General features: G+C 37.9%; 1 protein-coding gene across 7 annotated transcripts in view; it reads left to right on the forward strand.

Moving 5' to 3' along the window:
• Nucleotides 1-24,368, forward strand: part of LOC107085987 (plasma membrane calcium-transporting ATPase 1-like) — a 49,319-nt gene extending 24,951 nt beyond the window's left edge. For 2 of the 7 annotated variants that reach the window (XM_015376695.1, XM_015376696.1), the window contains exons 4-23: nucleotides 3,503-3,700; nucleotides 5,239-5,496; nucleotides 5,570-5,695; nucleotides 7,107-7,268; nucleotides 8,394-8,432; nucleotides 10,619-10,774; nucleotides 10,863-11,077; nucleotides 11,243-11,485; nucleotides 11,582-11,823; nucleotides 12,341-12,578; nucleotides 14,446-14,625; nucleotides 14,731-14,818; nucleotides 14,910-15,016; nucleotides 15,136-15,327; nucleotides 15,474-15,687; nucleotides 15,772-15,983; nucleotides 16,073-16,180; nucleotides 16,875-17,063; nucleotides 17,649-17,738; nucleotides 21,992-22,390. In XM_015376695.1, the coding sequence (XP_015232181.1) occupies nucleotides 3,503-3,700; nucleotides 5,239-5,496; nucleotides 5,570-5,695; nucleotides 7,107-7,268; nucleotides 8,394-8,432; nucleotides 10,619-10,774; nucleotides 10,863-11,077; nucleotides 11,243-11,485; nucleotides 11,582-11,823; nucleotides 12,341-12,578; nucleotides 14,446-14,625; nucleotides 14,731-14,818; nucleotides 14,910-15,016; nucleotides 15,136-15,327; nucleotides 15,474-15,687; nucleotides 15,772-15,983; nucleotides 16,073-16,180; nucleotides 16,875-17,063; nucleotides 17,649-17,738; nucleotides 21,992-22,390 (3,656 nt within the window). Of the gene's footprint in view, nucleotides 1-3,502; nucleotides 3,701-5,238; nucleotides 5,497-5,569; nucleotides 5,696-7,106; nucleotides 7,269-8,393; nucleotides 8,433-10,618; nucleotides 10,775-10,862; nucleotides 11,078-11,242; nucleotides 11,486-11,581; nucleotides 11,824-12,340; nucleotides 12,579-14,445; nucleotides 14,626-14,730; nucleotides 14,819-14,909; nucleotides 15,017-15,135; nucleotides 15,328-15,473; nucleotides 15,688-15,771; nucleotides 15,984-16,072; nucleotides 16,181-16,874; nucleotides 17,064-17,648; nucleotides 17,830-21,991 lie in introns of all 7 variants that reach the window. The other 5 variants (XM_015376697.1, XM_015376701.1, XM_015376698.1 and 2 more) reach the window with 5 other exon arrangements.
• The last annotated feature ends 1,843 nt before the right edge of the window (nucleotides 24,369-26,211 follow it).

Raw genomic sequence — 26,211 nt, forward strand, 5'->3', positions numbered from 1 at the left:
TATTTAAATGATTTTCAATCAGGAAAAAAATGTGCGATTAAAATGCGATTAATCGCGAGTTAACTCAGGCATTGATGCGATTAATCGCGATTAAAAAAAATTTAATCGATTGACAGCACTAATATATATATATATATATATATATATATATATATATATTTATGTTTTTCATATGGCAGCAAATAGATTTTCTAATTAAAGATTAGAAATCCATGTTTTCCATCATAACCTAGTGAGAGTTTCAGACTCCCTGCATATAGAAAAACATTCTTTTTGAACACATGAAGGGATAAAAGGCACAGATTTGAATAGCAAAATATATTGTGAATACTTCCCTCTGTATGTATTTGTTTGATTGCTGCCATGCAGCTGACTCATCATCAAATACTTTAGTCAGCTTGACCCTTAAAGGTCGAATAGAAAACATAGTTTCTCATTTGATATTATGTAAAAAAAAATAAAATAAATAAAATTAAATGCATCACAATTGAAAAAAATGCCCAGCATTTTGTTGTTTCTGGCATAAAATAATTGACTAAGATAGCAGATGACCCAAAATTCCTCATTGGGTCATATGACCCAGTAAGATGCCATGACGTCAATTTAGTCAGGAAGTAGTTCATTTTACGTAGTATTTATTCACCTTTGTGATGGAGTTTTTATCCTTTAACGAGGATGAATACGAAACAATCAGTCTTAGTGGTTTTATTAATGCTCGCTGGTTTAATCACCGCTGCTAAATGTTCTTAGATCTTACACAGAGCCGGTGTAAGTTCATTATCTTTGAGAATATTTTCCAGATGTTGCTGTGTTTTATTTAGTTTAAACCAAAGTATAACCTGCTTTTTGAGGAGGGAATCACAGGATTTGGAATGGTTCTGTGGTGGCTGGGTTCGGTTTGGTTCGGTTGGCAGTGTGCTGCTGCGGCCGGGCATGAAGGCTAGCGGTTAATGTTGGAGCCCTGTGGGCGGTGCTGGCGGTTCTGAATAGCAAGCTGTACTCCGCTGCTGTTCCTGGATGGGGAAGGCGGTCCCTCAGTAACCCGATCGCAGTGAGCGGTCCAAGCACCGGATCCATTCTGCTGTCTGGGTGGGGAATATTGCCCTTCGGATGTGGTTATTATCCGGTTCGGCTCATGGCTCCAGGCCGTTGGGGTTCGAGCTCTGGGTCTCCACCTGCGGTAACTGACTGAGTTCTTGTTGTTCTGGAGCCCAGACCTTAATGATATGGAAATCCGTCCGGAGCTGTGGCTATACTAAACTGTGCAACTAGCTAGGGTTTGTTGTTTTATGAAATATAATATTTCAGAAGAAGATAAACAATGCTTTGAATCAGCCTTATTGCAGGCAATCAGGCAATCTATACAACAGAGAAAACAAGCCATTGGCATTTTGATATATTGAATCCAACTGATGCTGTGAGAGCAGGTTTGATAAAAGAATCTGCTGTGAATTGTTCCGAACATAGTTTGCTGAATTGGCTCGGACACCAAGTATTGTCCGGTTGATTTTTGTCTAATCTATTTACTTTCTGGATTGAAATTTGAAGCAAAACAAGGTCATTCGGATAATTAAACATTCCTTTTCCCGACCCAAAGCCATTCTTACAATTGGCAGCAGTACAATAGATCAATTGTAATGATGTTTTAATGATAATTTCAGAGGAATTATCGATGCGTGTATTAGTGTTTCTATACATCTTCATCACGTGACAGCTTTAGATATAAGGAAGGTCCCTTTCTTTTTTTCTTTTTTTAAGTTTTAGAGCAGTGTTGGATATATAGCAATCTATTCTATCTATAATCTATTCTATCTATAATCATCTATTTAGATTTCAAAGACCAAACCACAAGTTAAAGTAAAAAGTTTGAATCTCATTTCACGTTTCTGATGACGACATAGCAAAATGTCAAACATAGAAATGTATATAATTTAGCAGTTTGTCAGCATATAATTTTCTTCATTCCAGTGATAACTTCCCAATTACCCAGACTGAATGTAAACACCAGGCAGTCTTTTCTTTAGCTCTTTGTAGAAGATATGAGTTATTTTTGTTGCAGCGCACGAATGGCAGTTTAAGAAAAAAATGAGGTAAACATCCAACAAATTTGCATTAACTGTTAAAGTGCTATGGCAGAACAATGGGTTTGGCAAGATTGCGTCATACAAGGTTTTGCTGAGTTAAAAATGCCTTATTCCTTCAAATTCCCTGAAAGCGCTTCCCAACTGCTGTCAAACAGTTACTTTAGGCTTTTATTTTGTACCCCATGTATTAAGTTGTTCTTAAAGCTCCGTGCTGTTTGATACTGGAGACTTATTTCCAAGGAAGGAAGGAGGGAGTTCCTGTGTTACCCCTTTTTGTTTTCTAAAAGGGACAACACAGGAAGATGATTTTTTTTTTTAAACAAGCTAAGAACTTTCCATTACAAAACCACAAAGGAAGCCACCACCTGCTAGAAATGTTGGCAGGGTTGGGCGGTAGCTGGGTGAAACCTAAATAGCGATAGGGTAACGGAAGAGGTTAAAATTTTATAAATGCTCCGGTGATAGCCCTAATGGGAACTTTTTATTGGTGGTTGCCTTTCATCCTAAATTTCTGTTTCTTAAATTTGATTATATGGATTGGTTGATTACTAATTTTCCTTCACTGTAAAGTTTGTCAGTCCTGTTTTAAACGATGGGATTGGCAATAAAATACAGATTCTTTTAATCCAGTCCATTTCTATTCAGGATTTCTCTTGCTTTATATAAGAACCCTGAGCTGCTTTCCTGAGTTCCAGCGTTCAATATTTTATTTTTGACAAGCACCTCAACCTCAGCCCACCCACATCTGCCCATCAGTTACAGTTTTAGTCACTTCTCATGATCCTGATTTTACTCCACCTCCTCTCTTCCACGCTCCTGCGCGCACACACACACAAACCTAAACCTCTAGCTAGTCTCTACAGTCAGTTACCCACGCATATGCAGCATGAATAGGACTAGAAAACTGTCATGCATCATCAAATGTGTGGAGTCTCTTCTGACTATATAATTGTGCTTTGAATGTGGAGGCATTTGAATGGCTTTCTGCAGAGTGCTCCCTGCATACATGGCTGAATGGTTCTTTAGCCAGGCAGACAATGTGTCAGAGGGACCGCAGTGCTCATGGGTACCAGAGTCCAAATCTGATTCAGCTCTGAGTCAGTTGGTCATTTCACTAGAAAAGCAGTTTGTGGGGTTAGACCTGACCTCAGCTCTCACATTGTCTGGAATGCCTGAAAGAGGTGAAAATGTTTGACATGTCCACTGAATGTGTGTCCCCATTAGAGGGCAGGGTCTCCCCGAATATGTTTCGTCAAATGCTCTGAATACACATGACTTTAGCAATTTTTTGGCTGACAATTAAGTGCTCTAAAATTTTGCTGTCATCAAATTATAAGTGCTTGCATACTGTTTTTTTTCTTTTTCCTTTTGAAAAATTATTTACTTGCTGAGATATATTTTTTCTTTTTGTCTTTCAGGTCTAAGTGGACAGCCAGCTGATATTGAGAAGCGAAAAACTGTGTTTGGAGAAAATCTAATCCCACCCAAAAAATCCAAAACTTTCTTACAATTAGTGTGGGAGGCACTACAGGATGTCACATTAATTATTCTTGAAGTGGCAGCCATAGTTTCACTAGGCCTTTCTTTTTATAGACCACCAGATGCTGAAAGAGAACGTAAGTGAAATGTTGCTGAATTACATGGATTATTTATGTGTATGTGCTATTGTATTAATGCAGTATTTCATGAAACTGTTCCAGAAGTTTTTCATTCTTTGATGTTGGAGAAAGATGTTTTCTCCTTTCAGAATAATTCTGGCTTTTTGTCAACTCAAAACATTTTTGATCTTCCAGTTAATTTGATCAGAAACTGATAATAAAATTCTTCCTTTGGATGATAATTTGCTTAAACATTTGTTCCTCCATCGGGGATGGCTGTTACAACACCTTTGGTTTAACTGTCAATAAACCTTTTACATTGCTGTGGAGGAACTGGAGCCACCATTTTTCAAAGTCTTTACATTTTTGAGCCATTCATTAGCTGTTTTTTTTTTTTTTTTTTTGCCATTCATTAGCTGTTTTTTTTTTTTTTATCAAAATGCTGTACAAATTTTGAGTGAACTTTTTATGTCCAAAAAATAAACCAACTGGAAGTGTTTTCATCTATTGGAGCAAATTATGCAAGCAATGCCAAACATAATGTTGTCATGCCTTTAAGTTATGCTTGCCTGTTGTAAACAGGAAGTAGAGTTAACAAGCTAGCACAGACCACTGATCAGTAATGGAGGGAGATTTTGATGAATGTGTTGCAAACAGGCAAGTTGTGCTTACTTTAACGTCATTCGGATATGAGGAAAGAGAAGTCCGATTCTAAAGCTTGCATTCAGGACGCCGGCAGTGGAAACTAGTCAGTCATGTAAGATAAATATTAGCTACATCAAAACATAACAGATATATTGCCATCTCTTTTTCAAGAAAATTTATTAGGTTTGATTAAAGGTTAGCTGTTTTCATCAAGCACTTCTCATAGTTATTTGAAAATGTGCATAAAAACCCTGAATGGAAACAAGTCTTTATTTTTCTGCTTGGGAGCATTTTACCTCACAGAGCAGAATTTTTGGCTCCTTTACTCAAACTGAGTTCAGCATTGCTTGAAGCAGAAACACAGCCTTAGACCCCAGCACTACATTTACCTTGTTTGACTACAAATAGGAAGATCCTTTTCTGAAATGCCATTAGGTTTTTGCCATTTGTAAAAATATAAAAATCCTTACCAAATGTTGAGCTTTTGTCTCATGGGTCCAGAAAATATTTTTGTAGATATGATGTTGGCATTTATGGTAATTTTTGTCAGATGTAGTCTTCATTTTAAAACATTCATAGGTGCCGTTTTTGTCAATTTTCTTAATAATTTAATCATGAACAATAACCTTCAATGAACTAAGTAAAGTTAGTCTTCCTCTTCTGTTCTTCTGCTTTTTGACACAGGGATTGGTTGGATTGGATTTTTTTCCTCTTAATTAATGAAATCATTCAAAAAGTTTTTTTTTTTTTCATGCACGTCTGTTATGCTTTACAAAAAATTAGTTTGATCGGAGACGTGAATAAAATAAATCTGTAGAAGGGCAAAACATTTCTCCCATCACCGTATTTTTAACTATGTGGAGGATTTTCTGGTATCTGAATCAAGATTTGATCTCTGTCTTGCTCTACAGATTGTGGAAGAGCTGCTGGTGGTGGAGATGATGAAGGGGAATCTGAGGCAGGCTGGATAGAGGGTGCTGCCATTCTTCTTTCAGTTATCTGTGTTGTGTTGGTGACAGCATTTAATGACTGGAGTAAAGACAAGCAGTTTAGAGGCCTCCAAAGCCGAATTGAGCAGGAGCAGAAATTTACTGTTGTCCGAGCAGGACAAGTTATCCAAATTCCCGTGGCTGAGATTGTGGTAGGCGATGTTGCACAAGTAAAATATGGTAAGAGAAGTTTTGTATTACAGTTACATATACATGAAGTTGGGATTTATAAATGATCCCCAATGTGTTCCAGGTGACCTCTTACCTGCGGATGGAGTCCTTGTACAAGGCAATGATCTTAAAATCGATGAAAGCTCACTCACAGGAGAGTCGGACCATGTGAAGAAAACACTAGAAAAAGATCCAATGATGTTATCAGGTAATGTTTTTCATGTAATTTTTATTTTATTTTGCAAAACTGGTATTAAGACTATCTCAGTGCTGCCCTCTTTGGGTTGAATAATTAATAGTGTAGTTGACTTTTTCTATTGGTTCAAACAACACATGCCTTTATAAAAGCATCTAACTCAGACAAAAGATTTATTGTCCTTCTGTTCATTTGCCATGCTTGAATAAAGCTAAGCTAGCTTCCACCTCTTTCAACCTAAACCACATCCCCACTTAACCTCCACTTCTCATCCCCACACGTAGCCCTGCTCTATCAGGGTGTCTTGGCACCAAGTCTTATTTTATCATAATATAACTATTTAAAAACCTTCTAAGATATGTAGATCCAATTTTAAGAAGCCAAATACAAACGCATTCAAAAACTTTTCTGCTAAAAATAAAAAACTGCTTTTTAAATATTTATCTTTCCACCTAATAATCCACTACCTTTTGTTCATTGACCTCTTTAAATTTCACACAATGCACATTTAAATTTGAGGATATGATGAAAAAGGAAATATAAATAATTAGTTCCATGCTAATAATATATTTTATCCTTTAAAAGCTCCCTTTGTACTAGAAGTCATTTTTAAAGCAACCTGAACTTTTGTTTAGCGAAGTTAATGAGCGTAAAATTAAAGAGCTATTTAGTTGCAATATAAATGTTATGCTTCAGTTGCTTTGCGTGTGCAAAGTGGTTAGGTGTGGAAAATGACCCTAATCACATTGTTTATTTATAGGAGATTCATTGGTCTCCTAATACTTATTACTATGACGACACTAACATGGTAAGGAAGGTCTTATATTCATATTAGAGTTCCTTGAATAATTGATCTGGAAAGAAAATAATAGGAAAAGCTATTTATTATGAAATTTTTTATTGTTACGATTGCTGCTGAGATTGTCCAAGAAAAATGTTAAAATGCAAGAATTTTTATGCCAGGCTGCGTGTTTCACTTGAAATACTGAAGTTATTTAAAGTAGATTTATTAGAATAAAAAGGGGTTTGGTGTTCTGTTCCCGCTGCTGAATGGAATCAGTTCAAGCTGTTACTGACTAATGTCACAAAAATAAGTTTTTCTTTTAGAAATATGATAAAATGTTTTTGCTTTGTTGATTTTTGTCCCTGTATTAGCAATCGCTTCTTTCTGCATCGTTATTTGTATTTCCTTTTTTTATGTCTACCTGACTGTACTGCATATCGCCTTACTAAAACACTGAACAAAGTACTTCTGCTTAACATTCGCACCTAAATTAACAAAGGAGAAAAAAAAGGAAATCCGTTATCAGTAAGGTTATAAAAGGTATAATTAAATATGGATGAAAAAAATGTGTAAAATGGTTTCTATACTTGTGTTTTAACCTTTCATGTATTTACTGACACATTTCCTTTCTGTTTAAAGGCACTCATGTAATGGAGGGCTCAGGAAAAATGGTGGTGACTGCTGTGGGGGTCAACTCTCAAACTGGAATTATCTTCTGTCTACTCGGGGCTGCCGAAGACGACGATGAAGATGAAGAGGAAAAGAAGAAGGAAAAGGAGGAGAAGAAAAAACAGCGAAAAAGTTGGTGGTGTTCTACTCTTGTCTATCCTACTGGTTTTAGTTGTCTATCCTGGAAACCCAGTTTACAAACACTCTTAGTGGTCAGCAGGTTTTTCCCAGAGCCTTGCAACACATTTTTACTGCCAACGTCTCGTCTCCATTTTCATAAAGGGAGATCATTCATTATTAAATTCGTTTAAAAACAAATACAATCAGTATGAAGCTACAAATTTAAAAAGGCTTTAGCATCACTGGGCCCTAATATGGCTGGGTCTACAAAAACAGTGTTTTCTTTGTGCATGTTTTTTTTTTTTTTTAAACTCCAAATCCGGGATTTCTAAAATGTTGCCACAATGTTTCCTGATGGAGGCTGAAGGGATGCCTCAAGGGATAAAAGGGAAGTTTGCTGTACTTGGTTTGACCTTCTTTGATCTAAAAGTTTTGCTGTCTGCTGTACCTTCAGTGAGACACAGTCATGTCTCTTCATGTTGCATTAGATACAGTTTCCGTTTAAATGGCTTATGTCTCTGAGCATCCTCTGACCTAAATTTTAAGAACCTCACTAAAACGGCAAATGGGTAACTGAGTTTTCTTGATAACCACTTGCATGCTAAAGAGTGTTTTCGTTAGGTTGACCTGATTACACTATTTATTTAGAATAAAGCTGATTTTTGTTCAATGCCTATCACCACCTATGTCTGTGCTTCTGTTTTAAAACAAAAATTTTGATGGGCAGCAACCTGTATTTAAGTGTTAATCATCAATATAATGAAATTATGTTAAGATGGACCAAATAAGACGACAATTACTTCAAAGTCAGAATTACCCCACTGATATAAAAAGATCAGAATCTATGGAGGATTCTCTAACAGTGTTAGGGCTCAATAAATATAACTATGCATGAAATTTACATTTTCATCCGAGTTTATCAGTGATGAGTGTGCTTTCAACAGGAGCTACGCACGGACCCCTAATGTGTGGAGCTTTCAGGATGAAATTAACCAGATTCAAAAATCATTTGCATCTGTTTTCTGATTTTAAACGTATAGGGATCAAACATTTAGAACACTCCCCCATGGTATTTTTTTAACCATCTGTGTTTTCTGTAAGTTTATCATCTTTGGTTTGTTTTTGTTTTTCTGATAGATAAGAAACAGGATGGATCAGTGGAAAATCGAAAAAAAGGTATGTTTCATACCCTGAGACACTGAGTTAAAGCTTCATATAAAATAAAATATACACTTTTAATTTGGCTTAGATGCTTTTATGCTATATATACATTTCCAATAGAATCGGAAAAGAAAAGCATTTTTATTTCTTTCTGGACACTGTCAGGGTAAACTTAGTACGGGCTGTTCTCGGCTGTCCGGTGTGCTGTCTGGCCCTCCCTTTCTCTCGTCCTTCCCTGGCACATTGTGCTTTGAGCAGCAGGTGCTATTGAATCCAGTTATAGCGATTAGTGATGAAGAGATTAAAGCCATGCAACAATTTTGAGGCCAGAACATCTGCTTTCCCACCCATGGCTCTCTCCAGTTGTCTCTCAGGTTCCTATGATTTGATTTTTTTTCCTTTTCTTTTTGGTGTAAAACTATTCACTTCAGAGCTGAACTGTAAGCGCTCCACTTGTGCAGTTTTAGGTTTAAGGAAATGATATCTAGGCTGTTTCCTGCCAATTCCAATAGCTAGGCAGCCTTCTAGCGCTGCTAGGACTTTATGATCAGTGTAGCTTCAGTCTGTGACCACAACCCTGGCACTGGTCCCCGGTGCACAGATTCCCTCTGCCTGCCAGGAATCAACAATAATCCTTTAGACTGAGATTACAGCGACCGTGTAAGTGCAAAAGAAGCCATATTCCACAGCAGCTGCAGCACTGCTGTATTTCTGTGGCAAAAAGTCACATACAGTGTACCATGTTATTTTCTAAAGCAAAATAATCTGAAACAGCCTGTGACAAATTACACTCAAGCATTTTTTTCTTCTTCTCCATTTAAACAACATGATTTATTGTGTAACCCTTTAAAGGATGGTATTGTGATTTAGGGAAAAGTCAGATATTTTACCATCCTTCCATTTTTACTGTATGTAATGTATCACGTTTCCCTAATTTTGCTTTTAAATATCCCATTTTTAACATGACTGCCATGTTAGCCACCTTCTCCTGGTTTGGCACGGCATGCTCTAATTAAATGTTGTTTTAAATAACTCTGATGTACACGTTTTAACTTTAGCATCTTTTTTCTTTGCATAACCATTAATACTGCAGTCATTTTATTTCACTGTGTTCAGACATCTCACTCATATCAATACAATTTTTATAATTTTTTGGGGGTCTATTCCTAGATAGAATAAAATATTGCTAATACACAGCCTGTTGTTAATATCTTTAAGTGGGTGTCTGCTAATAAGCTGTATAGTCAGTTTTTTTCAGAGTAGTTCAGTATATGTTCATATTTGTGCCCGCTTCACTGAAATTTAGGCCAATGCGCTATTTTTTTTTTTTAATCAGCAGCAGTGCTGGGCCGGTGCACAGCCGCCTTACCGCTGCTGCAGGTGGATCAGAGCAACGTCTCCCGGTCAATCTGATAGTTTGCATATTGAGGGGGAATACGAACACCGCCTCAAACTAGAAAAAGGAGTGTGCTAAATTAGCAAATAGAGGAAAAAAGGACTATGCAGGTGTAGCATATAATAAATAATCCTGTTGAGAACCTTGATACTGCTACTCTGTAAATATGATTATTATGAATTGTTTGTTTTATGAATGAAAGTCAATTAAGGGGTCATATATAAAGTTTTGATAAATTTAACTGTGGGTCTGGAATACATGGTTAATCCAACTAACTATTTTTTTAATTCAACATATAGCAGACTTGCATTGCAGGTAATAAAGACTTTAAACATGTGACATGTTATGGTTTTACCTCCCTCATGAAGAAAGCTTTGAATATTAGGGAATAAAATCTAGTTATTTGCACGGTTCTCCGTGTCTTTATATTTCCTATTGTCTTGTAGTCGACATCCCTAATTTTTATAAAAATAGTTGAAAAAATATATGGCAAAAATATAGACACTGCATATTTTTTGTTCCTCCCCTCTACCAGTTGTTGAAATTTTCTCGTAAACTTAAATGTAGTTTTCAAAACCAATGAATCAGACAGCAAATTAGGCAAACCAGTACAATAATTGCAAAGGTCGGATAAAATTAAATACATAAAATTTCAGTTGTTTCGTTAGTGATGTATAAATTATGCTGTATGCAGTGTTTATTTGCATAGGTACTAAAATCTGTTGCTTGCTCAGTGTTTATGAATACCCAGGTGAGTTCTCTGCAGATCTGTTACAGCGTGTTTGCTTTGTGCTCTTTGCTGCAGCAAAAGCACAGGATGGTGCAGCTATGGAGATGCAGCCTCTCAACAGCGACGAAGCAACTGATGCAGAGGAGAAGAAAAAAGCCAACTTGCCAAAGAAAGAAAAGTCTGTTCTCCAAGGCAAACTAACCAAACTAGCTGTGCAAATTGGGAAAGCAGGTGATTGAGTAAAACATCTTTCTGATGAATAACGGAACCAGTCGTATACATTCATGTGATTTATCTTTGATTTCTTCTTTCTTTCCAGGGCTGCTTATGTCAGCCGTCACTGTCATTATCCTGGTGGTGATGTTTGTAATAGACACATTCTGGATCCAGGACCTGCCTTGGGTCAAGGACTGCACGCCCATTTACATCCAGTTCTTTGTGAAATTCTTTATCATTGGTGTGACCGTCCTGGTGGTGGCTGTTCCTGAAGGCCTGCCGCTTGCCGTAACCATCTCTCTGGCTTACTCTGTGAAGGTAAATTCCACCTGTGCCAGTAATGACCAGCTTAAATGCACGCGTATTAAAACAAGCAGGCCAGGCTGTAGAGATGTGACTGATACCTCTAAGCCATGCACTGATCCCTTCTGTTTCTCAGCAAAGTCATGCCAAATGAGTAAAACTCTCCTTCTTTTAATGCAGAAAATGATGAAGGACAACAACCTTGTGAGACATTTGGATGCCTGTGAGACGATGGGAAACGCTACAGCTATTTGCTCTGATAAGACGGGAACCCTCACCATGAACCGCATGACTGTGGTCCAGGTCTTCATTGCTGAAAAGCACCACAAGAAAGTCCCAGAACCAGAAAGCATCCCTTCCTCTACTTTAGACACGCTGATTGTTGGAATAGCTGTTAATTGCGCCTACACTACTAATATCATGGTAGGCGTGTAAAAATGTGTTCCAGCTGTAAAATATACTCACAGGATCTGGGTTTAGAATCTCATCTTCATGTCTCTTTGCTATGTTTTTCCTCAGCCTCCAGAAAAAGAAGGGGGTCTGCCTCGTCAGCTGGGCAACAAAACAGAGTGTGCCTTGCTTGGCTTCTCTAATGATTTGAAACGAGACTATCACGCCATCCGCAGTGAAATCCCTGAAGAGAAGCTCTACAAAGTCTACACGTTCAACTCTGTTCGCAAATCTATGAGCACCGTGTTGAAGATGGCCGACGGCAGCTTCCGGATGTTCAGCAAAGGAGCCTCAGAAATTCTCCTTAAAAAGTAAACTATGCTTTTCATTTCCGGGCTCTGCCTTTTGTCGCTTTGGATTTCCTATTTCATCCTATTATTTTTGTTTTTTAAGTTATTTTTTGTTTGTTTTTTTCTCTGGTCCTCTATTAAAGTGAAACTTGTTTCATTTGGACCTTTTCAGACTTGTTCCAGTTGGCCAGACGTTGTACTAAATTATGTGTAATAGCTTAAGCAGCTAAGAAGTTCAAGTATATCCCACCCAAGCCCCTTATGTTGAGACTTAAAACAAGTGCTAAGAAAATGAGCCGGTAACAGCTCAGTAAGCTCCTTAATGGAGCAGGCCCACAGAAGGCTTAGTGTTACATCTGATTACATCAGCACACTACTGAAATAATGTGTTTTTCTGTTTGCTTACACCTCGATCTCATCACTTTTTTTTTTAACATTTGAACTCGTATCTTCCTCTTCACCTGCAGTTTTCAAACACAGGAATTCCACTCTCTTCATTGCATTTACAAATATTTTTTCCCCCAAATTTCTTCCTCAGGTGCTACAAAATTCTTACTGCAAATGGTGAGCCAAAGATCTTCCGCCCGAGGGATAGAGATGACATGGTGAAGAAGGTCATTGAGCCCATGGCTTCAGAAGGCCTGAGGACCATCTGCCTTGCATACAGAGATTTTCCTGCCTCTGATGGTGAACCTGAATGGGACAATGAAAACGATATTCTCACTGGATTAACATGCATCTGCGTGGTGGGCATCGAGGACCCTGTGAGACCAGAGGTAACAGTTAAACTTGGACTACACCTTAGCCGTATTCCACCAAGTAACATGTAGAGAAACACAATAGCATCCATTTGGAGTCTTCTCACAAATGGCCTTAAAAATCAACCAAAGGTTTTAGCCACCCTGAAAAGTGTTTCAGTCACACAAGCTTCAAAATCAAGCTTTTGTATTGCTGTGTTGCCATAGTGTCCATTAATTGTTATATTATTCCAAGCCAGTTGCATTAATGTGGAACTATCAACTTCATTGTGTAATATCTAGATAACAAGCGGAGACATATTTTCAGAAATCATTTATGGGGGCAATCAAGAGTTGATAAGAAAAGGGATAGAAATGACTCTTAAGAATAAACCTTTCACTAGTTTCCTAAGCTTTACTTTCACACATTGTCCTATTATTGCCACAAACTTTAGGACATTTATTTTATCATCAAGGGTTTATTTAGTATTTGAAATGTCAGGGAAGACCTTATTGGTTTCGAACAATATTTAATTACAGTATTAGGGAAGTGCTTTCACATATGCAAACATGAGACAAGGCGTCAAAATATGTGATTATACACAGATATTTTTGGAAATTTCAGTTATCTTTGATTATTTCAAAAGTATTAAAGAAAAGATCGACGTAATGTTTTTGTAAACAAAGATGCATTGTTCATATTTTATTGATGGTTGCAAAGAAAATCATTAAAGTCAAATGAAAGAAAGCGAAGTCTCCATCAGAAGGAAAGCCGAAGCTTAAACAGGTGTACATGATAAAGGGGATGACTTAATCTTTATAAATGAAATTCTACCTTTTTAACCCGAGAATTCAAAGTTCATTCAAAAAATGATCTGTCCTCACAGGTGTAGAAAGGTCTGGAAACCAGATCTGTTATCAGATCAATGAGTTATTAATGCATTTGTGTAATTATAACTTTTATATCGCTTTTAACATCACCTGTATCAACAAATGTTTTGAAATTTTTAATTGTAGAAAAATAAGAGTTTCTTTAAAAAAAAGTTTAAAAAACTATCAAGACTTTATCCTATATGGACAAGCCAAGCTAGACTGACTGAGATTCTAACCAAACTATAAAGTCCTTGAAATCAAACCTAATTATAACGGCCTAGTCAAAGCTCAGAGCCTCATGTAATTGAGATGCTGCTGCAGGACTTTAAAGCTTTTCAGATACACTCCAAGCAGTCTGCCTGTTTTTTGTTCTTTTTGATGTTTTTTTACTCTAAAAACTGTCATGTTTCTCCTCTTTAGTTGTACATTAAGTTAATAAATTCGGTTCAGATGTAAGGAATAAGAAAACTTGCATACAGCACTCTGCATTTTCTGAACCTTTATAAGAGGCAACTCTCAAAAGAAAGTGTTGATGCAAAATTGTCACTTTTAGATGCTGCTGACATTTTTGCATATTTCCCCAATCCATCCTCTTTAATCTAAATATGGTTGTTGATAGAATTAGGGATAGCCTCTGCTATTTGAGTATCTGAATTAAAGGGACATGCTAAGCAGCTCATTGGTTTTTCTTTGCTGGACACTCAGGCGCCCTATGGAAAGGAGCTGAGTAATGTGAGGTCAGCTTTTTTTTTAATGGTTTGCATCAAATGCTGTTTGCCCTAAGTAAGACAAAAAACTAATGGGGTAAAGACAACTTAGCAATGTCTTACAGTGATGTGGTTTCATTTTCTTTGCTGGGTTTTCTGGGTATTTCTTCGTGTGACAGTAAACCTGCTTGTTGGAAACAATCGAGGATATTTAGAGAGAGACTTTAATATTGGCTTTAAAACAGAAAATTCCATTCTTTTAGTACATCCTGATGTCTGATAATGAAACCCCACTTAATGTGTGATTGTTGGCCTTTATGTCTCAGGTCCCGGAAGCTATCAGGAAATGCCAGCGTGCTGGCATCACAGTGCGGATGGTGACTGGGGATAACATTAACACAGCGCGTGCCATCGCCTCCAAGTGTGGTATCTTACTTCCTGGAGATGACTTCCTTTGCCTGGAGGGAAAAGAATTTAACCGCAGAATACGCAATGAAAGAGGAGAGGTGGGGCCACAACATGTCACTCTAACGTCCTGAATTCCTCCATGATGTGCTGAGATGGTATTAGAGCTTTGTTTTTGGTTTTTTTTGTTTGTTTAAAATTCTTAGATTGAACAAGAACGCATTGACAGAATCTGGCCGAGACTACGAGTTCTGGCTCGGTCTTCTCCCACAGACAAACACACATTGGTTAAAGGTATCATTATTTTTTAGTTTAAAGGTGAATCGCCATGTTTATTTTTTTTTAAACTGTGTTTATTTGAGACTATATTATTTTCCAATTTCAGGAATTATTGACAGCACGATAGCAGAACAGAGGCAGGTAGTCGCAGTGACGGGGGACGGTACGAATGATGGCCCTGCCTTAAAGAAAGCGGATGTTGGTTTTGCCATGGTGAATATTCCATTTTAAACATTCTGCATAACGGCAGCATTTCAAGCTATGCTTATCGGCAAGTTAGAAAGCTACATCTCTTCAGAACATAAATCATTTCCCTTTTTTTTGGTTTTTAGGGTATCGCTGGGACAGACGTTGCAAAGGAAGCTTCAGACATTATTCTGACGGATGATAATTTTTCCAGCATCGTTAAAGCCGTGATGTGGGGCAGGAATGTGTATGATTCCATCTCCAAGTTCCTTCAGTTTCAGTTAACTGTTAACGTTGTGGCGGTCATTGTAGCATTTACAGGAGCGTGCATCACACAGGTAAACCTCTTTTTTTTGTTACTGAATCAAAAAGTGGTTTCCAATGCCCTAAGTGTTTGTTTTACCGTTGGCATCATTTTATATATTAGCAGTGTTTTAGAATGTAGGCTTAACTTCCTGTTTTTTTCCTTCCTCTCTGTTACCAGGACTCCCCTCTAAAAGCGGTTCAGATGTTATGGGTAAACCTGATTATGGACACATTTGCATCGCTGGCTCTGGCTACAGAGCCCCCAACAGAATCCTTACTGCTGAGGAAGCCGTATGGCCGAAACAAGCCTCTAATATCCCGCACCATGATGAAGAACATTCTCGGGCAGGCCGTGTACCAGCTCGTTATCATTTTTACTCTGCTTTTTGCTGGTAAGAAACTCTTTTCATTGTAAAACTGTTTTTTTTTTGGATGTGTGTGTCCTTTTAAACCCCCCAATGTATTATTTTCTGCAGGAGAGAAGTTGTTTGACATCGACAGTGGCAGAAATGCACCTCTCCATGCTCCACCCTCTGAACACTACACAGTTGTTTTCAATACCTTTGTTTTGATGCAACTTTTTAATGAAATCAACGCCCGAAAAATACATGGAGAACGGAACGTCTTTGAGGGCGTTTTCAACAACCCCATCTTTTGTACTATTGTCTTTGGCACATTTATTGTTCAGGTAGTTTGGCCAACAGATTTGTGTCTGTTTTGTGTCATACAGGAACTCAAATAAAGCTTTCTTCCTTTTTTCTTACTTTGCTCTTCTAGATAGTTATAGTGCAATTTGGAGGGAAGCCATTCAGCTGTGTGGGGCTCAACATTGAACAATGGCTGTGGTGCACTTTCCTAGGATTTGGCTCCTTGCTCTGGGGACAGGTAGGACAGCAGCTTTGCTTTGCATCTATTATGGCAAAATGTTACTATGTGCTGCCCCCTTGTGTTCAACCTGGTTGTTGTTAAATAAGGCACCTAGGTTTTTACAAACTGAATGTCACCATACTATGTGACAAAGAAACATTTGTGCATCTGGTGTATTTACTGGTTCAGAACAGGTTTGAATGCAGAATCTATCAACAAAAAAAACAGCTCTAAAGTATCCTAATTATGTATTTTTTCAGAACCCTTTCACTTTTACAAGTCTTTATTTGCTACCATTTTTTTCTCCCAGCTTTTTCTGTCTTTAGAATAGCTTAAGTTAAATTTTCTCTAAGTAAAATAATAATTCTACAGTCTGAACAGCTGAAACATCTAAAGGTTTTTTTTCCCATGCTATAGGTGTTTCCTTTTAATTATTTATACACAATCTCATGCCTTTCACACATATTGTCCAGGATAGTCCACTTCTACTTTATTTAGAAGTTTCTCTCAATTTAGTGTCATCAGCCGTATTTTTCCTCACTATTCATGAACTAATGTAGCCTGAAGTTTTTTAAATTCAGCTATTATATTAATAGAGTTTCTGATTAGATTATGTTTATGGTTGGAGGCAATATCACAGTACTCCAGAATTATCTACAAATATTAAATCGTAAGTCACTTCTCCTTCATTTGTTTCCTTGTTTTATTCCAGGTTATCTCCTCCGTACCCACCAGTCGCTTAAAATTCCTAAAAACTGCCGGCCACGGCACCCAGAAAGACGAGATACCAGATGATGAACTGGAGGAGCTGGAGGATGTGGATGAGATCGACCATGCTGAGCGAGAGCTTCGCCGAGGCCAAATCCTCTGGTTCAGAGGCCTCAATCGGATCCAAACTCAGGTAATGGTCCTTTAAATTTCACCACGGGTCACAACACCACACCCAGAAACAAAGGAATCAAAAGCCATAAACCCTTTAACTCCAACTCTCTATTGCTCTTCCAGCTTACGGTTTGTGCTATGTTCCTTTTTTCTGCATTCTTAAAGAATGGCTCTTACCCTGAAAGTAAAATTCCTTGTTTTTGTTTTTTTTCCTGCTGTGTGAGCTTAAGCAAATTTGTTCTGCCTATTTCTGACTGAAACAAAGTCCATCTGCTGTAAAGTCTGTTAGTGTGGAGGTACTGATTTGTGTGGATGGAAAGCACATTGCAGCAGTGAACTTTGGAATGGCTCTAGCTGGAAGGATGGAAGGGTTCTGCAGAGAAAAGGGGAAAACCAGCTCATATTTTTGGGTAAAATGTTCTTCTGGTCAGTGTCCCAGAACCTGGTCACTTCCCCTGTTTTTCTGCCTTTTTTCAATTTCAAAGTGACAAATATTCTCTGGTTACTGCTGCATTATCTTTATTTATTTTCATTTCTCTCTCCTCTGGCTGTTGTTTTATTTCCCTCTGGGCTTTCTCCTGTCACGCTGTCTGATTCTTTGCAGATGGATGTTGTGAGTGCGTTCCAGAGTGGAACTTCCTTTCAGGGGGCTCTAAGGCGGCAGGCCTCCAACTCCAGCCAACAGCAGCACGATGTAACCAATGTTTCTAGCCCTACACATGTAGCCTTTTCTACTACTACCACTACTGCCACTGCTGCCAACTCCGCTTCTACCACTGTGGGGTGTGAGTGCGTGTTCTCCTTTAGTGCATGAGACTTTTCTTCTGTTTATATCATCTTCTAACATCTTTCTCTTCCTCTTTTTTTCTCACCTAACGTTCAACTTTACACCCTCATGCTTCCCTTAATGTTCCCCTACGTTTATTCCAAATAAGACACCAAACTACATCTTCCATACTGCTTCGATAACTGCTGTATATGAATGTCCCCTGTAACCAGGTCGCTTCAAGCGTCAAGGTGTTTTATTTGTGTCGTCCTGTTTTCCGTTCTGCTTCTGCTTGGGTCAGAGAAATGAAATCTTTCACTGTTATCTCGTTGTTTTTGATAAATATTATATCCAGTATTTAGCAGGTTTGTCTGCAGCCGCCTCAGTCTGCTCTGTGACTTTGTAGCACTCATGGGTCTTTGTCGCAGCTCTCTAGTCCCTGGTTGGGTAAATGTTTTGAGTATAAGCCCATGGTCACGAGCCAAACACCAGAGAACACCCATGACATGGAAACGCTGTGGAAATCAGATTGTTTCAGTGGATTTCTTGTCAGTCAGTGGTTCAATAATCCTTTCTTTCCAACTGTGGTCATGCTGTGGAAAATATGAGGGTCAGATGAATCTTCACTTGCACCCTGCAGGCAAATGAAGCTACAACAGCCAGGACAAAGTTTGTTGTGTTTAAATTCAACCTTATGAATTTGGTGCTGTAACCCCTCCCACACATTGCTTCAGATTATGCTTTTGGCCATGTTTCATATCCTGAATGGCTTGTTAAGGGTCATGCCACTGCATGTAGAATCAGGTTTTTCCTTTCATTGTTAATCAACACTAAGATCCTTTATTTGCCGAATGTCACAAACTGAAGACCTGGCATTGTCTGATTGTTCCATCGGTATCAGTAAGTAGTCCAAGCAGCCTCAGAGCATCACATTACCACAACTATGTGAAACGCTCTTTTGGTTGTTGGTTCAGCTTTTCTTGTGAAGAAAAATAATAAAATCATGATTTTTAAAAGTTTTTGTAAGGTTAAAGTTTCCTTGACATGAAACTGTAATGTTTGTCAAAAAAAAAGGAAAAATAGAAAAAATTTTAAAGGGACGTGTTTTTCCCAGCCCTGCTCAAGAAAACTCGTTATTTTGGCATCTAGTATTTCCTGTCAAAATGGGATTTTTTTTATTTATTTTTTTTTTGTTTGGTGCTTTAAAGGACCTTCCAAGGACTTCACCCCCACTGACTCCTAGAGCCTTTTCCTCTTTCAGATATCACCAGGAAGACCCTCTCATCCTCCATGGATTTAACACATCTTACTGCCATCAACCACAGCCTTAGGGAATAAATGCACATTTGAATGTTAACCATGTCATTAATAATTATATTTTTCCCATTTTTAGGCTGAACACCATCAGGTCAACCGCATCTTTTTTGCATCTTCCTCTAAGATTCACTCTTCCTTTATGTGAACATCTGTTTGTTGATAGAATGTGTCCAATATGGTAAAGTTTGGCCCAAATGATCTTTGAATACCTCTGACTTCCCAAATATTCTTCCTTAGATACTGTGAAATGTGTCATGGGCTATACTCAAAGGTTTACTACCATTGAACAAAAGGTAGCACCGTGCTCTGCATGGGTTCAAAGTCTCTGGTCTCGTTTGTGAGTTTTCTCCTATTTGTGCTGTTTTTGACTTGTACACCAGCTTGTAGACATGCTTGGCTGCTGCAGCTTCTTTGTTTTTCCTCCACAAACATAAGCTACAACTGACCACCACTTGTTTTTTCACTTCTGTCTTTCTCTCTATCCCTTACTTCTCTCTGTCCTTTAGCTCTGTATCTGTCTTACTCTTTGCTCTTTAATAAGCATGTCCAAAAAATGACCAACAGTCCTCTCCATATTTGGAAATGGAAACAACCATACTGCTAGAGATTTCTGAAAATAATACAAAAAGTCAAATTAAAAACTTCCTGCATCAGGTTGATGTCCCTATCTGGAAAAGAAGTTTCATTTTATGGGTTGCTATGACTACAAACCTTAAGTTTTCACCAGTCTCTAGAGTTCAGAATATATTTTTCTATTCAAATGGAGAAAAAATTGTAATTCCAGTTAAATTAAGATACTGATGCCTCTTTTCCATTACATAGTACTCATCTGCTATTACTTCTCCATTAGTGTCATTTACAGTTCATTAAGGCGTTCCTCTTCAACATTTTAGATTTTCACATAAAATCCTAGTAAAATGCACCACAGCCTGTGATTTAAATGTGACATTAATGTGAAACGGTTCTTCACTTTTGCAAACACTTTAGTTGGCCAAAATTCAGACTCCCTGGTGCTGGTTAAAGAAAAACAAGAGTACCAAGTTAGTTTCTTTGGAGGCACATGATGGGCGGTTGTGCATCTTGCTGGAATTTGTAAAAGTCTTTAATAAAATATACCGGTAAGTCAAACTAAAAAATGTATTAGTGCATGGATCAGATATTTTTTGGCTTATTCAAGCAGATTAAGTTTTCTCTTGAAAACTATGATTGACAATACTCTAAAGATTTAATTTCAATGGCATTGATTAGTAAAAGTTGAACTGTTTTCAAGATAAATTCCTACTGATTAAGTAAACACGTTTTTCCATTTTTTTTTTATCCCATTACAATATACTATTTACCAGACATGCATGCAAATTATCTCTACTGTGTTAATATTTGCTGTTTTAATGGCCGGTACATTTTCAAGTTCGGAGTCTTCACATAGTTTCACACTACATTCAGTCATTCACAAACTGATGCAGAAAGCTACCTTGTAGCCACAGGTGCCCCTTGGTGAGCCAGGCCTCTGAATACAGGCCGCACTGGGCCCCCTATCAGTAGGCGGTACTAGTAAAGTGTCCCAAGGACAGGGCTGAGACAGAGAAAGCTGGGGTTCAATCCAGCAACCCTTGGTTTGCAGCAAATACTTCTGCATCCTACCCCGCTTTCAGCTACTGGTTAGCTACGCAGAGGCCTATTAAGCTGATTTATACTCAGAAACCAGGTCGTCTGCGTGTGTGTCGCAGTGAACGCAAATGTTCCCCCGCCCCTTCCGCACACACTCTGCAGACAGGAGGCCTCTGATTGGTCAAATCTACATCCGCTCTACGCTATGCCTATTTCCTGTTTGGTACCTTTCCGGCTTGTTTTGCTTGTATGCCCTCCATTGTGGAAAACGACTCGTGAAAATGGAGCAGCTAGAAGAGAGAGGTGCACGAGAACGCTGGATCCCCGCTCTTTTTCCACCCTCCGTTGTCACACAAACCTGTCCCCACTTCTTCACTGCCTCGGCCGTATCTAGATCCACAGCTAGTTCGTTATTGTCCCTCTTGCGCTGTGGCGTGGAATAACATAGCGCAGACCACGCTTCAATATTTGGCATAAATCAAAAACATCTGCAACAGCCTCATTGCAACACACTGCTGCAGGAGTATAATTTCCCTTAAGTTGTTAAAAGCCACCAAAGTTTATCTGAACAGAGGTTGTGAGAGGTTGTAAAACAAAGGAACCTCTGCCGGTTCCTTCAGCCTCTCTGTTAACCTGATGAGGTATTATCCTCACTTTAAATAGCTGCCAGAATCACCCACTGACATTTCACCATTGAAACTTCTTCGATACTGAGAAGTTTTGCCTTCAGTGACATAATTCTTATATTAGGCTTGTTGACACATATTGCCACTGCAGTATTCACCATTTAAAGATTGGAAGAAAAACAGAACTTTATTTTTCTGGTTGGCCCAACTAGATGATTTGTCACATTAGATCACCAGTTGATTCCAAGATGCATGGCTTTAAAAAATAAAATGAGTTACAGTTGTACCATGTGATGGAAACCAGGTTTAATAGAGACTCCAGTAACATGTAGAAATGAAGTTTCCCCTGAAACTTGATAATAATGATCTAACATCCAAAAGTTCTTTGACTAACATGAGTGAGAACAACCAATCTAGTGTATGAAAACTTGGTCTCATTTGCACGTGTCTGAGAAGCTCCTCCTTCACAGATTTTGTTTTTTGAATCCCTTAAAACTCACCATTAAAACTGAGAGATTAAAAACCTCTTAGAGTTTCTTTTAATCCGGGGTGTTGATCCAAGTGTTAACCTGAGTTGGTGTCGTCGTGCAGTGTGGCTAAAAACACGTCTCACCTTGTCTCTTCCTCCAGATCCGAGTGGTGAAGGCATTCCGCAGCTCCATCTCCCTCTATGAGGGGCTGGAGAAGCCCGAGTCGCGATCGTCAATTCACAACTTCATGACCCATCCCGAGTTCCGGATAGAGGACTCGGAGCCTCATATTCCCCTCATTGATGACACCGACGCGGAGGACGACGCTCCCACCAAGCGTAATTCTGCCAGCCCACGCAACACCACACCCACTCCGCCTTCTCCCTCGCCTTCACCCACACCCGCTACCACCGTGGCCCCCAGCACGCCGGTCTCTCCCTCACCCAACCAGAACAATAACGCTGTAGAAAGCGGCAACCACCTCTTCCCAGAGGGCCCCAAATCAGGAACCCTGTCAGCCCCTGGGAGCCCACTACACAGCCTGGAAACCTCCCTTTGATCTGACCCGGCTCCACACGGCTGCACCTTCTTACCCACCACCAATGAGCTCCACTCAAACGGCCGGTCGCTTGGAGAGGAGAGACAAAGGTCTAAACAGAGAGGGGAGTCTTGTGGGAGCTTGGCTTGGGCTGGACTGAAAGGACAGCAGACATTCAGAGGAATGTACGGCTTGGTGTGGATTCTTTGATTTTTATCTTTTTCTCTGTTGGTTCTTGTTAATACCCTGCTGCAACTCAAGGACTCGGTCTTCGTCCCACCATCCTTGGTAACTTTTTTTTTTTTCCCTGGGGTTGCAAGCGGTGATTATAAACTCAGATTGAAAGTGACCTGTTTTTATTGCTCTAATGTTATTGCTGTTATTTGAATTGAGAAGGTGAGGTCCTCCTCTGGCCGCGAGGTCATGTTGTGAGACAGAACTTTTAGCTTATCTTTTATCTGAAGGGTGGTGTATATTTATTTGTTGGCCCTTCTCATTCAAAACCTATTTCTGCTTTATTGGCTGTTAATAATTGAGTTATTTATGTTTTTGAAAGAAATAAACAGGTCTGTTTACAAAGTTTGTAGATAGTTATTTTTTCTGTTTGTAGGCAAAAGAGCTTCCTGATGTATAATTAAAAAAAAAACTGGGACAGTATGAACATTATTGAGAGGATTATTTCAGATACTGCTGTATTTTCAGGAAAAAAAGGGTGTTTCTATTGAAACCTAACTATTTTTGCCTGCATGTTTTGTTATATATTTGTCAATATAGAACCTTCTAGCCAAACCGATGAACATAAAGGCTTGTATAGTAAAAAGAGGTCCAAGGGTTACGAGGTGTTTTCACAGGAGACTCGGCTGGGAAGACGACGGCCTCTCTCCACTGACATCACTATAAATATTCTTCCATTTCTTTAATAGTTTTCATGTGCACAAAATGTTCTGAATTCTCTTTTCATTCATTTTGTTGTGTTTGAGAAATTTCACGTGTTAAAAGGTTCATTATTTTAAAAGGGATTTTAGGAACCGTCTGGGCCTGTACTTAACAAGCATCTCACTCAGAATCCAGCAGGAAGTCAGGAGGTCCGCACACCAACACCTGCTAGATCTGCTGACAGGTTCTCTTTTTAGATCTGTGGAAATATGAGGCTTAAAAACATCTCTGTAGTCACAGTTGAATCCTTTAGCGAAGCAGTTGCTTTATGGCTGAAATCTTACAGGCTTACTTTTTGTAATGACTTTACTTCAACTTGGCACTGAGCCACTGAATCAGTTTTTCAGTGAGATGATCACACAAACTAATATGAATGTGCCTTGGCTACAACATGGATTGAAACAATCCTGATCTCATCATTCACCACCTTCAGGAAACTCCTCACAGAGAAAGCATTTGTTTCAACAGCTAAAAGCAGGACCAAAACAAAAACACACTTGTTTAAATATTTTGGGTGAGGCAGGACAAATCTCCTCCCTCTGGATGCTTGATAACTATGGATCCTGGTAACCATTGCATTTTTTTTTTCTTTTTTTTTTTTAATGAGCAAACTATTAGTGCCCTGCCAATGTGCAATACTGACATACATTTACTCAGGCATAAAAATAAAAATCCGTAAAATTATTTGTGTATTTAGGGAGCAAAATGTTGCCAGGCAAAAAGAATATCCGTTCATCCATTTTAAGATCGTACTCTAAAGAAAGTTTAAGTATTTTTCAGCTTTTTTTAAACTATTAAAAGTAAATTACTTTTGTGTTTTCTTCTTAAGCCTGTCCATAAGACTCATTTCACTCATATTAAATGTTTCTGCATTTGGTTTGTTTGTAAAATAGTTTTGAAACCTGATGTACTGGAAACGCTAAAGATTGGACATGTGCATTTTTCAGAAGAAGAAATACTAGGCATACACTGGTATCTATCTGCACAGGGTACTTTATACATGCTGTACTGTGTTTATAGTTTTCAATAAAAGTTGTCACTGGACTATGGCATTAATTATTCACTTTGTGTTGACGCCCGTCTTATTGTTGTCTCCTGTGGTTCTGAAAGTTTGATGCTGATCTTCAACAGTTTGGCTCCCTAAGAGGATTTAACCAATTCCCCATATTAAATATATCCTGACATCATTAAGATGCCATATGTAATACTCCAAAGGTAGGTGGTCATATTGTTTGACTGATGTCTGTCATTAAACTGAAACCTTACTCCTACCAAGTATGAACCATACCAATAACTACCAACATGATAAAAAGACTTTTTAATGAAAAGTATAAAAGGTGCTTAAAGACATTGTTGCCATTAGTGAGAATTGACTCAAGCATAAATTATTTCTTTGGCTTTCAGAATAGAAAAAATATGCAAAATGTGTCTCCTTAAATTACTATATATTTGATTAGTTGCAGAATATTGTGTAATACCAGTTTCTAGTTTCTCTTTTCATCCATTTTGTTGCTAGTTGAACAGATTTTGAAATCCAACACCCCAAATAAGTAAAAGTTTATTTATTCTGTCTATTCATACACCACTGATATTACAGTAGTCTCCTGCTCACAACATTCAACAGAACATGTGTATTTTCATCCAAGGGAATCCAGTTTTACCGACTTTGACAGTACCTTTATAGACGTCTATGATTTATGGAAACATACTGGATTAGAATCAACTTTATTAGCCAATCATGGAATTTTATTTCACCAAATAAGTCAAAATAAAAAAAAATTACCTGAACAAAATACTTTAATAATTTTATGGGCTTTAAGTTTCCATATTATGCAAAATTCACAAATATTTTTAAAGCCATATGTTTCCTGAAGCCTGTGTATAAGATTCACAAATGAAAAAAAAAAAAAAAAAACCTTTCCACTAACTGCCTTTCTCGACCTCTTAGCTAAAGTGTGCTCAAAAATTTTTTTTTTTTTGGGGGGAAAAGCATTCCCCTTATGACATCATAAGGGGGAATAAACTGTCAAGCACAGTCTGTAGGAGCCTTTCCATAAAGCCATGGCCTTCATCTATGTATCTGGGGACCTCACTTAATATTTTAGCATGGTATGAGGTGTGATATGGGACCTTTAATGTGTGAAAGAAAAAAACAAATACAACATTGTACAGGTGCATAGGATGGTCATAGTAGCATATAAGTTTAAGGCTTCCTTTAATGGGTTTTGGGTTAAAATCAGTCAAACAAAAGTAATCACATTATTTGTACCAAGTTACAAACACATCAAACGCTGCAACACTGTATTAAGCAGAACTATTCGGAATACATATTTTTATCTGTAAATTCAATAAATCACAAAAAAAAAAACTTTTGTTATATTACCTTTTTTATACTCATTTTATTACTCTTTTTTTACCACAAAGTTTCAGTGATCATTTATTATTTTAATTGTAACATATTTTATCAGTGTCCTGTCTTGTCTTGTGCATAGCCAATATAAAAGCGGAAATTAAGCATAAAAAGGCCCAATTTACCACACATGTAACTCAGAATATTTTTCATACTGCTTGTGGAAATTAATACATTTTGCATTTTTCATTTAATTTTAATGTATGCATCCAAATAAAGGATCATTCTTATTTTACAATCCACATTATAAGACATTAGTTATGATAATCTGGTTCCTAAGAGTGGTAGATACTGTTGTTCACTGAAGATAAGTGACTGAAATGATAACTAGAGTCTAAAGTCTAAAGTAAACCAACATGAGTTTGAACTGCCCTGATAAAATGCCAATTTACATAACATTTTGAAAATGTAATGACATAAGTTTATTAAAAACGTATCAATGAAACTATAAAATACCTCGTTATGATTTTTATTTATTTATTAATTTTTTTAAATT

The sequence above is a fragment of the Cyprinodon variegatus genome, unplaced genomic scaffold (genome assembly GCF_000732505.1).
Source record: "Cyprinodon variegatus isolate N-32 unplaced genomic scaffold, C_variegatus-1.0 Scaffold139, whole genome shotgun sequence".
Lineage (NCBI taxonomy): Eukaryota > Metazoa > Chordata > Actinopteri > Cyprinodontiformes > Cyprinodontidae > Cyprinodon > Cyprinodon variegatus.